A 16,362-nucleotide genomic window follows, 5' to 3' on the forward strand; every position below is an offset into this window, starting at 1 on the left:
GTCTTTATAATTGAAACCGTTAGGTAGTTGTCAGAATCTGTCGGTCATCCACAAAAATAATACAGTCAGCATATCAGTACTTTTTTACTTAGGAATGACCTTCAGTTGCTATTGAAAGGGAAAATACTGCGTATTTGTCTTTTTTTTCAAACCAGAATACAATCGTGGATCAGATTAACTACCACGACCTTAAAGTGATCGAGTGATGGTTGATGCTTACGATGAAGTCGAAGCAATGATCAGTTGATGTAAAATGTTTACCGTGAAGATTCAATCATGTCAATATATATATAAAAAAAACATACGTATGCCAAGACATCATTTGGTGGTAGAGACTTACCACGACATTTGAGGGTAGGAAGTTACTATGTAAATGAAAACATTTAATGAACTATACCTTTTAATGACGTTGAGGTGAATATTTGATGGTAGAAATGTTAGCGCAATTATTTCTATGTGCAATTTCACAAGGAAAACATTATTAGGGCTTTTGGGTATATTTAAAACATACCAAGTTTTTTCTCCAATATAGTTTTAATCAATTGCCATTTTCATTTACACATTGTTTATACAGGATTGTTTAAAAAAAAATCTCACAAAATCACGGCGTCCCATTTGAAAACGAGTTTGTCTTAAATGACGTCATTCAAATGTAAAGTCATAGCATAACATCAACCCTTATCCCTAGGAATAGCAGAAATGCAGTAAGCAATAATATGCCTTTTCTGGGAATTATAGTTTTAACAGAGTAATATTACACCATAAAGTGTTATAATTTTACAGAGGTGAAAGTTCTGCTAAATTATTCCTGGAGCAAGTTCGCTGATACCAAAAATCAGTTTAACCAGATTTTTCACAGATGTAATACATTTTGATGCCTGAACATACACAGTCAACCATGTTAAACTCCGAATCCCGACTGACACACCCACAATCATTTCTGGTCGTCTCATCCGGTTTGTTCCAGGACCGCAGTGAAAGATTAACTGGTTCCTCATTGGTCAGAAACACCCACATGTTGGAGTTTGACAGTTTCCTCCGGCCTACATACGCGTAGTGATACACGCCTAGATAAAACAAAAATAAGAGTAGCGCGGAGCGGATCAATATACGCCCGGTCGAATGCCATATAGTGTAATATACTTCATTACATTGAAATAAGATCTGCCTCATTCTAAGAGTACTTAGCTGACATGCTATAAAAAAATTAGGAGAAAATCTCCGGACAGAATATCAAATACTGAAACGAACAAAATAAAGGGCAATAACTTTTGGAAAAATCGTCAAATCAATTTGTTAAGGGGGACAAAACTTCATATCATGATTATAATGTATACCGTGTTTCAAAGAGATTGGTCGAAAAATGTAGGAGGAGATAGCCGGACAAACAAAAGTTTAGGCCAGCTGGACAGACGGACATCGCCATACCATAATACTCCCGTCAAATTTGACGGGCGTAAATAAACAATGATGAAGAGAGAGAAAGAGATGATCGTATATATATCTAGAACAAAGGAATAACTGCATCCGGCAGGGTTGATATTATTATTTTATTTACTGAGAGGGGAGATAACTGCATCCGGCAGAGTTGATCATTATTTGTTTACTTACTGAGAGGGGGGATAACTGCATCCGGCAGAGTTGATCATTATTTTTTTACTTACTGAGAGGGGGGATTACTGCATCCGGCAGAGTTGATATTATTAGTTTACTTACTGAGAGAGGGGATAACTGCATCCGGCAGAGTTGATATTATTAGTTTACTTACTGAGAGGGGAGATAACTGCATCCGGCGGAGTTGATCATTATTTGTTTACTTACTGAGAGGGGGGATAACTGCCTCCGGCAGAGTTGATCATTATTTGTTTACTTACTGATCATGAGAGGGGGGATTACTGCATCCGGCAGAGTTGATCATTATTTGTTTACTTACTAAGAGGGGGGATAACTGCATCCGACAGAGTTGATCATTATTTGTTTACTTACTGAGAGGGGGGATAACTGCATCCTTCAGTACTGCTGCTTCAGCATCTGTCTTTATTTCTACCAGTTTTCCTCCTTTTTTAAAGCAAGCGGCCTTTAACATTAAAAAAAAAATGAATCACCAATTTTTGTCAGTGAAATTGAGTCGGCTATGAACCAAAGTTATCTTGTTTATTAAGAGGAGAATGTTCCAATAATATTCCACGTGTATGTGATGATGGAAATAAAATCAACGGTGTTATTAACAATGTCCTCAATTTTGTAACAAACAAAAAATGAAAAAATCGTCAAAATATTATGAGGATATTCATCCGTACACATTTTTTGCGACCAGAAATAAATTTAGACTTCCACATACAAACGCAAACAGATGTTTTACAAACAAAGTCAATCTTTTGAAAGTTGATGGAACTACCTCACACACGTCTTTATATAAAACTACTGTGAAATCGCGAGGTAGACGTTTTTCGCGTTTGCAACGGTTTTGAAATCTATATAATTTGTAAAGATATATTAGCGAGTTGACTTTTAGGCGATTAATTTTTCAACATGAAAAACCCCAAGAATTTTCAATGAAAATTTCAACTTTTAAAGTAGTATTTAACAAACTGTTGTTTGTACGAATTTAAGATACTTGTAACTGTAAAGTCTTGTTCTATTAAATAGATCCAATATAGAAAAGGTTAACCGGAAACAAAACCCTTATTTGGTAAACCGTATAATTCTAATACATATAGATGGTTTGTCAATATTTCCTCTCAAACAAGTTGTTATAGGGATAAAAGCAGGATTTAATAAAAAGAATGTAATGTGTAGGCAGCTTACATTAAAATGTTCACAGAAAAACAACAATTGTCAGCTGGCTCATCCAGACACTTGTCATGGAGTTAAGATCCATACCTATGACATCAAAATCTCGATTTAAATTCTTATAAAATTTAGTTTTTCTTGAAAATACCTTGATAAAATACGTGTGCGTCGCCTGTTGACTGTTAGCGACATGTATAAAATATTCTTTGTATAATTTAGAAGATTGCTTTTTGTTTGGTTTTGTAATCATCTTTATGCATCAAAAGTACAGATTTAAGATTTTGGCTCTAAAACGCTGACGTCGCAAGTGAGAAAGCTTAAACGACGCAAAGAAACATATTTTTGTTTCAGAGAGAGGTCGCCCTGAGAGATCATATTTGAGATCATATACCCTGACAATCAGGCCAGACCAAGGCCTCTGTCAACGGAAGTATAACCATGTATAACCCCCTGGTAGTTCTGAAGTGCAACTTGTGACGTCAGCTGTGGTTGATATCAATATTTTGCCACATATCGTTAAAGTTGTATGTGTTTACTATGCTGACAGTACATATGTATGACACATTATACCTTTGCAGTGTTCCAGTTAGCTTTCTCGTTTCTCTTTGCGACGTAATAACATTTTGGGAAACCTTCGATCGTTATCCAGCCAGGAGGACAGCTAACTGCCACGCCGTCTGAAATTTGAATGAAAAATCAGACAGTGTCACATGAAGTCATACGATAGAAACTACATCAGAGCAATATCGCACTCTACACAGGAGAAACAACAAGTATATCATATATAGATACATTACAGGACGTAGAGCTACACAGGAGAAACCACAAGTATATCATATATAGATACATTACAGGACGTAGAGCTACACAGGAGAAACCACAAGTATATCATATATAGATACATTACAGGACGTAGAGCTACACAGGAGAAACCACAAGTATATCATATATAGATACATTACAGGACGTAGAGCTACACAGGAGAAACCACAAGTATATCATATATAGATACATTACAGGACGTAGAGCTACACAGGAGAAACCACAAGTATATCATATATAGATACATTACAGGACGTAGAGCTACACAGGAGAAACCACAAGTATATCATATATAGATACATTACAGGACGTAGAGCTACACAGGAGAAACCACAAGTATATCATATATAGATACATTACAGGACGTAGAGCTACACAGGAGAAACCACAAGTATATCATATATAGATACATTACAGGACGTAGAGCTACACAGGAGAAACCACAAGTATATCATATATAGATACATTACAGGACGTAGAGCTACACAGGAGAAACCACAAGTATATCATATATAGATACATTACAGGACGTAGAGCTACACAGGAGAAACCACAAGTATATCATATATAGATACATTACAGGACGTAGAGCTACACAGGAGAAACCACAAGTATATCATATATAGATACATTACAGGACGTAGAGCTACACAGGAGAAACCACAAGTATATCATATATAGATACATTACAGGACGTAGAGCTACACAGGAGAAACCACAAGTATATCATATATAGATACATTACAGGACGTAGAGCTACACAGGAGAAACCACAAGTATATCATATATAGATACATTACAGGACGTAGAGCTACACAGGAGAAACCACAAGTATATCATATATAGATACATTACAGGACGTAGAGCTACACAGGAGAAACCACAAGTATATCATATATAGATACATTACAGGACGTAGAGCTACACAGGAGAAACCACAAGTATATCATATATAGATACATTACAGGACGTAGAGCTACACAGGAGAAACCACAAGTATATCATATATAGATACATTACAGGACGTAGAGCTACACAGGAGAAACCACAAGTATATCATATATAGATACATTACAGGACGTAGAGCTACACAGGAGAAACCACAAGTATATCATATATAGATACATTACAGGACGTAGAGCTACACAGGAGAAACCACAAGTATATCATATATAGATACATTACAGGACGTAGAGCTACACAGGAGAAACCACAAGTATATCATATATAGATACATTACAGGACGTAGAGCTACACAGGAGAAACCACAAGTATATCATATATAGATACATTACAGGACGTAGAGCTACACAGGAGAAACCACAAGTATATCATATATAGATACATTACAGGACGTAGAGCTACACAGGAGAAACCACAAGTATATCATATATAGATACATTACAGGACGTAGAGCTACACAGGAGAAACCACAAGTATATCATATATAGATACATTACAGGACGTAGAGCTACACAGGAGAAACCACAAGTATATCATATATAGATACATTACAGGACGTAGAGCTACACAGGAGAAACCACAAGTATATCATATATAGATACATTACAGGACGTAGAGCTACACAGGAGAAACCACAAGTATATCATATATAGATACATTACAGGACGTAGAGCTACACAGGAGAAACCACAAGTATATCATATATAGATACATTACAGGACGTAGAGCTACACAGGAGAAACCACAAGTATATCATATATAGATACATTACAGGACGTAGAGCTACACAGGAGAAACCACAAGTATATCATATATAGATACATTACAGGACGTAGAGCTACACAGGAGAAACCACAAGTATATCATATATAGATACATTACAGGACGTAGAGCTACACAGGAGAAACCACAAGTATATCATATATAGATACATTACAGGACGTAGAGCTACACAGGAGAAACCACAAGTATATCATATATAGATACATTACAGGACGTAGAGCTACACAGGAGAAACCACAAGTATATCATATATAGATACATTACAGGACGTAGAGCTACACAGGAGAAACCACAAGTATATCATATATAGATACATTACAGGACGTAGAGCTACACAGGAGAAACCACAAGTATATCATATATAGATACATTACAGGACGTAGAGCTACACAGGAGAAACCACAAGTATATCATATATAGATACATTACAGGACGTAGAGCTACACAGGAGAAACCACAAGTATATCATATATAGATACATTACAGGACGTAGAGCTACACAGGAGAAACCACAAGTATATCATATATAGATACATTACAGGACGTAGAGCTACACAGGAGAAACCACAAGTATATCATATATAGATACATTACAGGACGTAGAGCTACACAGGAGAAACCACAAGTATATCATATATAGATACATTACAGGACGTAGAGCTACACAGGAGAAACCACAAGTATATCATATATAGATACATTACAGGACGTAGAGCTACACAGGAGAAACCACAAGTATATCATATATAGATACATTACAGGACGTAGAGCTACACAGGAGAAACCACAAGTATATCATATATAGATACATTACAGGACGTAGAGCTACACAGGAGAAACCACAAGTATATCATATATAGATACATTACAGGACGTAGAGCTACACAGGAGAAACCACAAGTATATCATATATAGATACATTACAGGACGTAGAGCTACACAGGAGAAACCACAAGTATATCATATATAGATACATTACAGGACGTAGAGCTACACAGGAGAAACCACAAGTATATCATATATAGATACATTACAGGACGTAGAGCTACACAGGAGAAACCACAAGTATATCATATATAGATACATTACAGGACGTAGAGCTACACAGGAGAAACCACAAGTATATCATATATAGATACATTACAGGACGTAGAGCTACACAGGAGAAACCACAAGTATATCATATATAGATACATTACAGGACGTAGAGCTACACAGGAGAAACCACAAGTATATCATATATAGATACATTACAGGACGTAGAGCTACACAGGAGAAACCACAAGTATATCATATATAGATACATTACAGGACGTAGAGCTACACAGGAGAAACCACAAGTATATCATATATAGATACATTACAGGACGTAGAGCTACACAGGAGAAACCACAAGTATATCATATATAGATACATTACAGGACGTAGAGCTACACAGGAGAAACCACAAGTATATCATATATAGATACATTACAGGACGTAGAGCTACACAGGAGAAACCACAAGTATATCATATATAGATACATTACAGGACGTAGAGCTACACAGGAGAAACCACAAGTATATCATATATAGATACATTACAGGACGTAGAGCTACACAGGAGAAACCACAAGTATATCATATATAGATACATTACAGGACGTAGAGCTACACAGGAGAAACCACAAGTATATCATATATAGATACATTACAGGACGTAGAGCTACACAGGAGAAACCACAAGTATATCATATATAGATACATTACAGGACGTAGAGCTACACAGGAGAAACCACAAGTATATCATATATAGATACATTACAGGACGTAGAGCTACACAGGAGAAACCACAAGTATATCATATATAGATACATTACAGGACGTAGAGCTACACCTGACGCCACACAGGAGAAACACAATTTCATCATCTATAAATATATTACAGGACGTAGAGCGACACCTGACGTCACACGGGAGAAACACAATTTCATCATCTATAAATATATTACAGGACGTAGAGCGACACCTGACGTCACACAGGAGAAACCACAGTTATATTCTATACATACATTACAGGACGTAGAGCGACACCTTACGATACACAGGAGAACCACAGTTATCTTCTATAAATACATTACAGGACGTAGAGCGACACCCGACGTCACACAGAAGAAACCACAACTATATCATCTATAGATACGTAGAGCGACACCTGTCGTCACACAGGAGAAACAACAACTACATTGTATATCATCTATAGATACGTAGAGCGACACCAGACGTCACACTGGAAAAACAAAAAGTTCAACGTAGAGCGACACCTGACGTCACACAGGACAAACAACAACTTTATCATCTATAGAATCGTAGAGCGACACCTGACGTCACACAGGAGAAACCACAAGTACATCCTATATATATATATATATATAAATATTACAGGACGTAGAGCGACACCTGACGTCACAACGGAGAAACCACAATTATCTTCTATAAATACATTGCATGACGTGAAACGACACCTTACGATACACAGGAGAAACCACATAGTTATCTTCTATAAATACATTACAGGACGTAGAACGACACCTGAGGTCACACAGGAAACACTTAACATCATCTATAAATATATTACAGGACATAGAGCGACACCTGACCTCACACAGGAGAAACCATAATAAATACATTTCAAGACGTAGAGCGGCACCCGACGTCACACCTGACGGCACACAGGGCATAGTTCAAGAGATCATATATATAACTCCACCTGCAATAAGACAAGAAGACAATCAATGATAAATGTTTTATAAATACAATGACAGACATATAGCGCCACCTACCATCACATAAGATGATAACAAAATGGTGTATCATATATAGATGCTATGTAAAATGCAGCGACACCTGGCGCCACACAGGATGATAATATATATATTTAAAGTTCCTAGGGTTTTCCTTTTCAAGAAGTACGGTAGTCTAATGGTAGAACGCGGGCTCGTGACCGAAGGGTTGCGGGTTCGAGTCACGGCACGGCACTGTGTTGTTTCATTGAGCAAGATACTTTACTCTGCTTGTTCCAGTCTTCTCAGCTGTAAATGAGCATGAAATTGGGCAGTGCTAGAATTGTAGAATGCTAGCTGTAAGCGCCGAAATGGCAGTACCGGCTGTATGCTCTGCAGGGTGTTGAGAAAGATATGGCTGGTTGCAAACGTCCTATAACCACGGATATTTATTTGTGAACCACTTTGAGACGACATTCGGACTAGGTGTGATAAAGCGGTATATAAGAACCTCGAATTATTATTATTAATATTAACAAACAAAAAATTGTCCATTATGTTGGAATCTAAAGGAAATTCGTCAAGTAAACGTAAGTGTAGTCATGAAAAATCAGCATTGAAGTTGTCAAACCGAATACAATGACATTTTTGAGGATTTTTGGGACTGAATAGGAACCATTGTGTAAGCACCATGTTTGAACCGCAATGCTCAATCTCTCTGTATTACGAGTACAATAGACTTAGAGAATATCTCACCTGTATAATCATCCTCATCTTGGACCGCATCCCCTTGCATAGCTGACCCCGAATCTTCCTCCTCCGGCACGGGTGTCGTCGGCGTCGGCTGTGGGGTAGTTCTGATAGCACGGTCCATTAGTTCGTCCTTCTTCACCCGTAGTTGGCGGAGTTCATTCGTAAACATTTCCAGTGTCTTATTTAATTCTTCCAGTCCTGTGTCCATTATGGTTTTAATCTCCAGCACACTTTCTGGTAGAGTGACATTCCAACAAGCTTCCCTATCCCCATCACATTCGGGAGATCTTAAGGACGATTCTATGACGTCACATGTCTCATCTATTACGGAGATTTTTCTGCCCATGTCATTAAACCAGATATTTAGTATCGACACAACACTCCCATGAAGACTAGAACTGACCGTGTGTGGACACAGAATGATGTATGCCACACACAAATTAACCACTACTATTTTGTACATTTCCATGCTGTCTATAACAGCTTGACCAGCCTCCGTCTAATCCCAACCGTACACTGATGACCTTAGAACATATTCTAGCACGGCATGGGAATATAATCATCAGTTGTAATTTTAACACGTACAAGTGTCAACGTCTTACCCCGTGACTTTGTGTTTAGCAACTTAATGGTCATGTTTGTACGGTCAGCATATCAAAATCGTTTACTTGAGATATGTTACATGTCAAAATAAGAAATAAATCTCTGCTCTCATATGGCTTGATTTTTACGTTTTTCTGTTTTGATCATGAGCAGATGTAGAAAACGCCAGCTAAAGTAATATGACCCCTATTCCAAACAATAACTCAAAATAGCGCAGTTTTAGCGTAGACTTTCTTTTAAATTTCGTGATTGCTTATATAAATAATATACGCACGGATTTAAATTATCAAAGTAACACCAAAAGCTATATTTAATTGTGCAATGACTTGATAATCAATAAGGGAAATAAGGCACAGTGTAGGCTTAACCACAATCTTGAACAAGAGAAGCCGTTTGGGTATTGCTAATCAACTCATAGGGTCTCTGGGTAATTACAATTTATACCTTTTGCATAGTTTTGATATAAAGTATGGGGGATGGTATGTGTATACATGGTGTATGGTAAATGATATATGTATACATGGTGTATGGTATGTGTTTCCATGGTGTATGGTAAATGGTATGTGTATATATGGTCTATGGTAAATGGTATGTGTATACATGGGGTATGGTAAATGGTATGTGTATACATGGAGTATGGTATGTGTATACATGGAGTATGGTAAATGGTATATGTATACATGGTGTATGGTAAATGGTATGTGGATACGTGGCGTATGGTAAATGGCATGTGTATACATGGTGTATGGTATGTGTCTACATGGTGTATGGTAAATGGTATGTGTACACATGGTGTATGGTAAATGATATATGTATACATGGTGTATGGTATGTGTATACATGTTGTATGGTATGTTTATACATGGTGTATGGTAAATGGTATGTTTATACATGGTGTATGGTAAATGGTATGGGTATACATGGTTTATGGTATGTGTTTACATGGTGTATGGTAAATGGTAGGTGTATACATGGTGTATGGTATTTGTATACATGGTGTATGGTATGTGTATCCATGGTGTATGGTAAATGGTATGTGTACACATGGTGTATGGTAAATGATATATGTATACATGGTGTATGGTATGTGTATACATGTTGTATGGTATGTTTATACATGGTGTATGGTATGTTTATACATGGTGTATGGTATGTTTATACATGGTGTATGGTATGTTTATACATGGTGTATGGTAAATGGTATGGGTATACATGGTTTATGGTATGTGTTTACATGGTGTATGGTGTGTGTTTACATGGTGTATGGTAAATGGAATGTGTATACATGGTGTATGGTAAATGTTATGTGTATACATGGTGTATGGTATGTTTATACATGGTGTATGGTAAATGGTATGGGTATACATGGTTTATGGTATGTGTTTACATGGTGTATGGTTAATGGTATGTGTATACATGGTGTATGGTAAATGGCATGTGTATATATGGTGTATGGTAAATGGTATGTGTATATATGGTCTATGGTAAATGGTATGTGTATACATGGGGTATGGTAAATGGTATGTGTATACATGGAGTATGGTATGTTTATACATGGTGTATGGTAAATGGTATGTGGATACGTGGCGTATGGTAAATGGCATGTGTATACATGGTGTATGGTAAATGGAATGTGTATACATGGTGTATGGTAAATGGAATGTGTATACATGGTGTATGGTATGTTTATACATGGTGTATGGTAAATGGTATGGGTATACATGGTTTATGGTATGTGTTTACATGGTGTATGGTATGTGTTTACATGGTGTATAGTAAATGGTATGTGTATACATGGTGTAGGGTATGTGTTTACATGGGGTATGGTAAATGGTATGTGTATACATGGGGTATGGTAAATGGTATGTGTATACATGGTGGATGGTATGTGTTTACATGGTGTATGGTGTGTGTTTACATGGTGTATGGTAAATGGAATGTGTATACATGGTGTATGGTATGTTTATACATGGTGTATGGTATGTTTATACATGGTGTATGGTAAATGGTATGGGTATACATGGTTTATGGTATGTGTTTACATGGTGTATGGTATGTGTTTACATGGTGTATGTTAAATGGTATGTGAATACATGGTGTATGGTATGTGTATATACATGGTGTATGGTAAATGGAATGTTTTGTTTTTGATAACATCACTGAACTTGAATTGATTGGTGAAACATATATTTTTTGTGTCATTTTCTTCGTATATTGTAAATGAAATGTCCAAAAGATATCTAAAATGCTTACATTGCTTTATAACACTGACCTATCACAGCAGACCTAATATTATGAGTGAAAATGCTAAAATTATTTTTTTTTCTCTTCACGACTAAAACGGGTTTAAACGCTGCGTCTAGCAACGTTATCACTGTTGACGTCATGACCTAATTAGACCCTATTGGTCAATGGCTCAACATTCTCAAATTCGATGGCCTGTTGGACGTTGACAAATAATGTGTGACAATAAAGGTTATCTACAATAATAGGACACACATGCTCAACAAACTTCCGTCATACATTCCATACCATTCCAACTGTAACGAACGTTACCTAGTCACTCGGGTTCGACTGCGCTTCCGCTTGCAGATTCCATGAATGTTATTTGAATAATGAGATGATAAAGATGAAGCAGGGATTGGTGACAAAAACAAATTAGGCAGATATAGATTGAGCCGTTTATTGTACGTCTACAGTATCAAACTTAACAAAGCACGAGGCGTTAAGTGGGTTTCCGAATTTACACCAAAATTCGGTAAAATAAAGAGTAAAATTGCCCTTACACATATACACTATCAAACTTCATAAATTCATGTGTTTTGCACTAAAATAAACTAAAATACACTACACTCAGCCATTCGCATTAGTAACAGTATTTTATACTTTTATTACATACTGACTAATAAATACGGGTTATTTGTATATGCGATACGACACAATTGCTCTAACCCATATCAGCCATCGCCGTATCACACCCCAAAATCCATATTAGCCCGCAAAACCCGTATCACACCCCATTTGGAAAATTTTCGTTTTTCAATATATAAAAAGAAAAATAGATCATAAGCTTTTTTTAGTAAGTATGTAATAAACAGAATAAAACGTGCCTTTTTCCGTATCACACCCAGAATCAATCCTCGACCAATATCAGCCCTCGGGCTGATACTGCAGTCTCGGGTTGATCCTGGTTGGATATGGAAAAAAGCATGTATTATTATCTATATAACCAGGGACAGTATATAGAGTATACGTCCCTGATATAACACATACATAATACATATTAAAAATTACGGTGATTTGCACTTATATCATATGTACGCCATATTCAGTATCGGCAAAAGTGAGTAGAAAGCGCGGTACACTATTTTGCAAAGTGTTAATTTACAGCAACAACAGTGACTTAAATCTGATAAATACTTGATAAAGATGTTCAAAGAAACCTCACGAAGCAACGACCCAAAGCTCAATATTCAAAATACATCACTTACATTGAAAACTCACAAAATTACCCCACGGTAGGACGACGACCAGTCTATCTCATCTATGACGTCACTATACATGTTCCCTATATCTGATTAATTAATTTCAGTGATTTGCGCTAATAAGACACGAAGAACAATTAAGAATTAGCCATCGTTGTTTCATCTTTTCGCCCGAAAAAACAAGAATTAAAATTCACGAAGTTTCATTCTATTCGACGTAAAAAGACCAAACAACGAAATGCCTCAAATTAACCACCATGAATTATACTTTAAAACTGATTTACAATAACCATACAATGTATTGCATACATTTAACAATGATTTCATTGAAGTGAAAGTTTTTCGTATTACAAAAAACAAGAATAAACGAATTCTGCTATATCCGTGGCCTGGAAAAAGTGCTAAATTCATATTTTGAAATCAAATCTTATATGGCATGTTTATTTTCGTAATATTAAACCCGGAACTAAATTTGTTTCCGCCGATTTTTTTTTAATAATACAAACCATAAGGGGCGTGTTATCTTGATATCCCAATAAACTTCACGGCAAGGGCCGTGCGACTAAACCCGTGTAAACAGTGCAGGGAGGCCACATACGGGTCAAAGGTAAACACGGTTTCTTTTAGGTTGTGGTATTTTCAGAACTATTCTTATACTTTTGTAAAAAAATGATGTATATGGCCCTTTGCGTGCGAAATGGAGGCACGGTAGTCTAGTGGTAGGACGCTAGGCTCGTGACCGAAGGGTTGAGTGTTCGGGTCACGTCACTGTGTTGTATCTTTGAACAAGGTACTTTACTCCGCTTGTTCTAGTATACTCAGCTGTAAATGAGTATGCGGTTGGGCAGTGCTAGAATTGTTGAATGCTAACTGTGAGTGCCGAAATGGCAACACTAGCTGTATGCTCCCAAGGGAGTTGAGAAAGATACTGACTGGTTGCAAGGGCCCGATAACCTCGGATAATAACGTATGAGCCGCTTTGAGACGACCTACGAACTAGATTTTGATTTATTTATTTATTATCAAAATGTCCAGGAAATACTATGTCAATATGGCGCAAAAACTACTAAAGCATTCGGGCTAGAAGAACATCACAAAGGCGTTGTGACAGCTAATTTGTGATTTGAGTGAGGATGGTTATGTACAAAAGATACGGTCTCATTGACTTTGCTTTGATTTTAAGTTTTAGTTTTCTTTTTCTGAGGTTTCAATTACCTAATTTCCTAAGAGGTACAGAATTACAAAACAGGTAAGTCAAAAGGATAAACTTTATACCGAGAATATTTCCCTCAGTCAAACGTTCACCCTTCACCAGTAAAACCAACTTTCGCCCAGTGTTAATTTCGCCCATCACAATGAATACCGATGTGTACTATGATGTATATTCTTCTTCATTAAGATTGGCGGAAAAGGCAAAAGTTAAACTGCGGCGAAAACCAATTTCCCGTTATACAGTATATATATAAATATACATGAAATGGTAGGGCAAGTTATTTTAACAGTAGTACACATACTTTGTAAGGAAGTATTTACCTTAACTCTAACACAAATCACAGTTAACGTGTGTAACGTATCATAAAGCCCTTACCCTAGCACAAATCAGGGGTGTAATGTGTAAGGTAGATAATAACCTTAATCTAAACACAAATCACAGGTATCATGTGTAAGGTAGATAATACCTTAATCTAACCACAAATTACAGGTAAAATGCTTAAGGTATCATATTAACTTAACCTTTACATCAATCAAAAGTATAAAATGTTTGGTAATATTTCACCTGACATGTACCTCTAACACAAATCACATGAAAAATGTGTAAGGAAGAGTATAGCCTTAATCCTAACACAAATCACAGGTATCATGTGTAAGATATCATATTAGTTAACTCTTACACAAATCAAAAGTTTGAAATATAAGTTTCACCTTTACTCTAACACAAATCACAGGTATAATGCGTAAGGTATCTTATAACCTTAACCCGAGCACAAATAACAGGTCTAATGCGTATTATTATTCCTCATCGATTTTACACCGTGTCTAAATGGTCTAAACACATCACATGACGGGGTTATAAAACATCGAGTCTCCCTCACGCGATCCATTTTCCCTGTCGAGTATCCCTCTCGGAACCCCTCACACATTATCGGACGAGTTGTCTCTCTTTGTTAGACTCTCTAACGCCCGATGTGTTCCGGACGACACCATTAACAATGACTGCGAACGGGAGATTCCACCTTCCAACAGCTGAAGAACTTGAAGGACTGTTATTGTTGTTTAATTTGATATAAATATATGCTACAAGACCTAATGAATTAAGGGCGAACAGGTCAGTCACAACAGTGACAACACAAGGGCTCGTTACATTGCCTAATGCTGGTGTATATATACCACAGACTCCACCGATGGAATTTTGGAATAATAAAACAGTTATTGCCCTGGTGTGATGGAAACCTGAAGAGTTGTTCCATCTCGACAAATCATGTTTCCCTTGGGCTTCGCCCTCGGGAAACATGATTTATCTCGGGGGAAACAACTCTTCAGGTCTCCCTCACACCAGGGCAATACGTGTATAAGGTGGCTTATAACCTTTACCCTAACACAACTCACAGGTATAATGTGTAAGGCAAATTATAACCTTAAATCTTACACAGTTCACAGGTATCATGTGTAAAGTAACTTATAACCTAACTCTTACACAAATCACAGGTATAATGTGTAAGGTAGCTTATAATCTTAACCCGAACACAAATCACAGGCATAATGTGTAAGGTAGGTTATAATCTTAACCCGAACACAAATCACAGGTATCATGTGTAAGGTAGGTTATAATCTTAACCCGAACACAAATCACAGGTATAATATGTAAGGTAGCTTATAACCTTAACCCGAACACAAATCACAGGCATAATGTGTAAGGTAACTTATAACCTATAGCTAACTCTTACACAAATCACAGGTACCATGTGTAAGGTATCAAGACCTTACAAGACCTGTTTATCCAAAAATGGTTTAACGATATCGAGAGTTCAAGTTCTTTATTCACCAAAAGTCTTAAGACTTATAGGTACAAACTAGTCATGACACATTGTACATGTATATATGTTATAGGAGAATGACTATAAGCATACAAGTGCAAACTAAACAAAGAACATAATGCAAAAGCACAAAAATTATAAATACGTGTAGCTAATTAATCAATTTCGCCGCTTAGTGGCTAGATATAAATATTTACCTAGATTTGACAACTCTTTGACATTATTTACAGATAAAAGTTGAACAAGTTTGAGAGCTCTTCAGGAGGATCTACCTATTCCAATTTTAAAACAAATTTTGAACTTGAAAATTACTTTGTGAAACTAAAGCAAACAGAAAGACAAATTATTGTAAAGTTTAGAACT

At 36.6% G+C, this 16,362-nt stretch overlaps 1 protein-coding gene across 1 annotated transcript; it reads right to left on the reverse strand.

Annotated features, from left to right (window-relative positions):
• On the reverse strand, nucleotides 1-9,380 carry LOC110452681. Its single transcript, XM_021501332.1, has 4 exons — nucleotides 8,880-9,380; nucleotides 3,364-3,470; nucleotides 1,987-2,077; nucleotides 1-1,067 (listed from the first exon to the last, which is right to left on the reverse strand). Exons 1-4 carry the CDS (start codon nucleotides 9,343-9,345, stop codon nucleotides 841-843), a joined length of 891 nt encoding a protein of 296 aa, XP_021357007.1. The 5' UTR covers nucleotides 9,346-9,380; the 3' UTR covers nucleotides 1-840.
• Between the last annotated feature and the right edge of the window lie 6,982 nt (nucleotides 9,381-16,362).

This window comes from Mizuhopecten yessoensis, unplaced genomic scaffold (genome assembly GCF_002113885.1).
Source record: "Mizuhopecten yessoensis strain PY_sf001 unplaced genomic scaffold, ASM211388v2 scaffold6799, whole genome shotgun sequence".
Classification (NCBI taxonomy): Eukaryota; Metazoa; Mollusca; class Bivalvia; order Pectinida; family Pectinidae; genus Mizuhopecten; species Mizuhopecten yessoensis.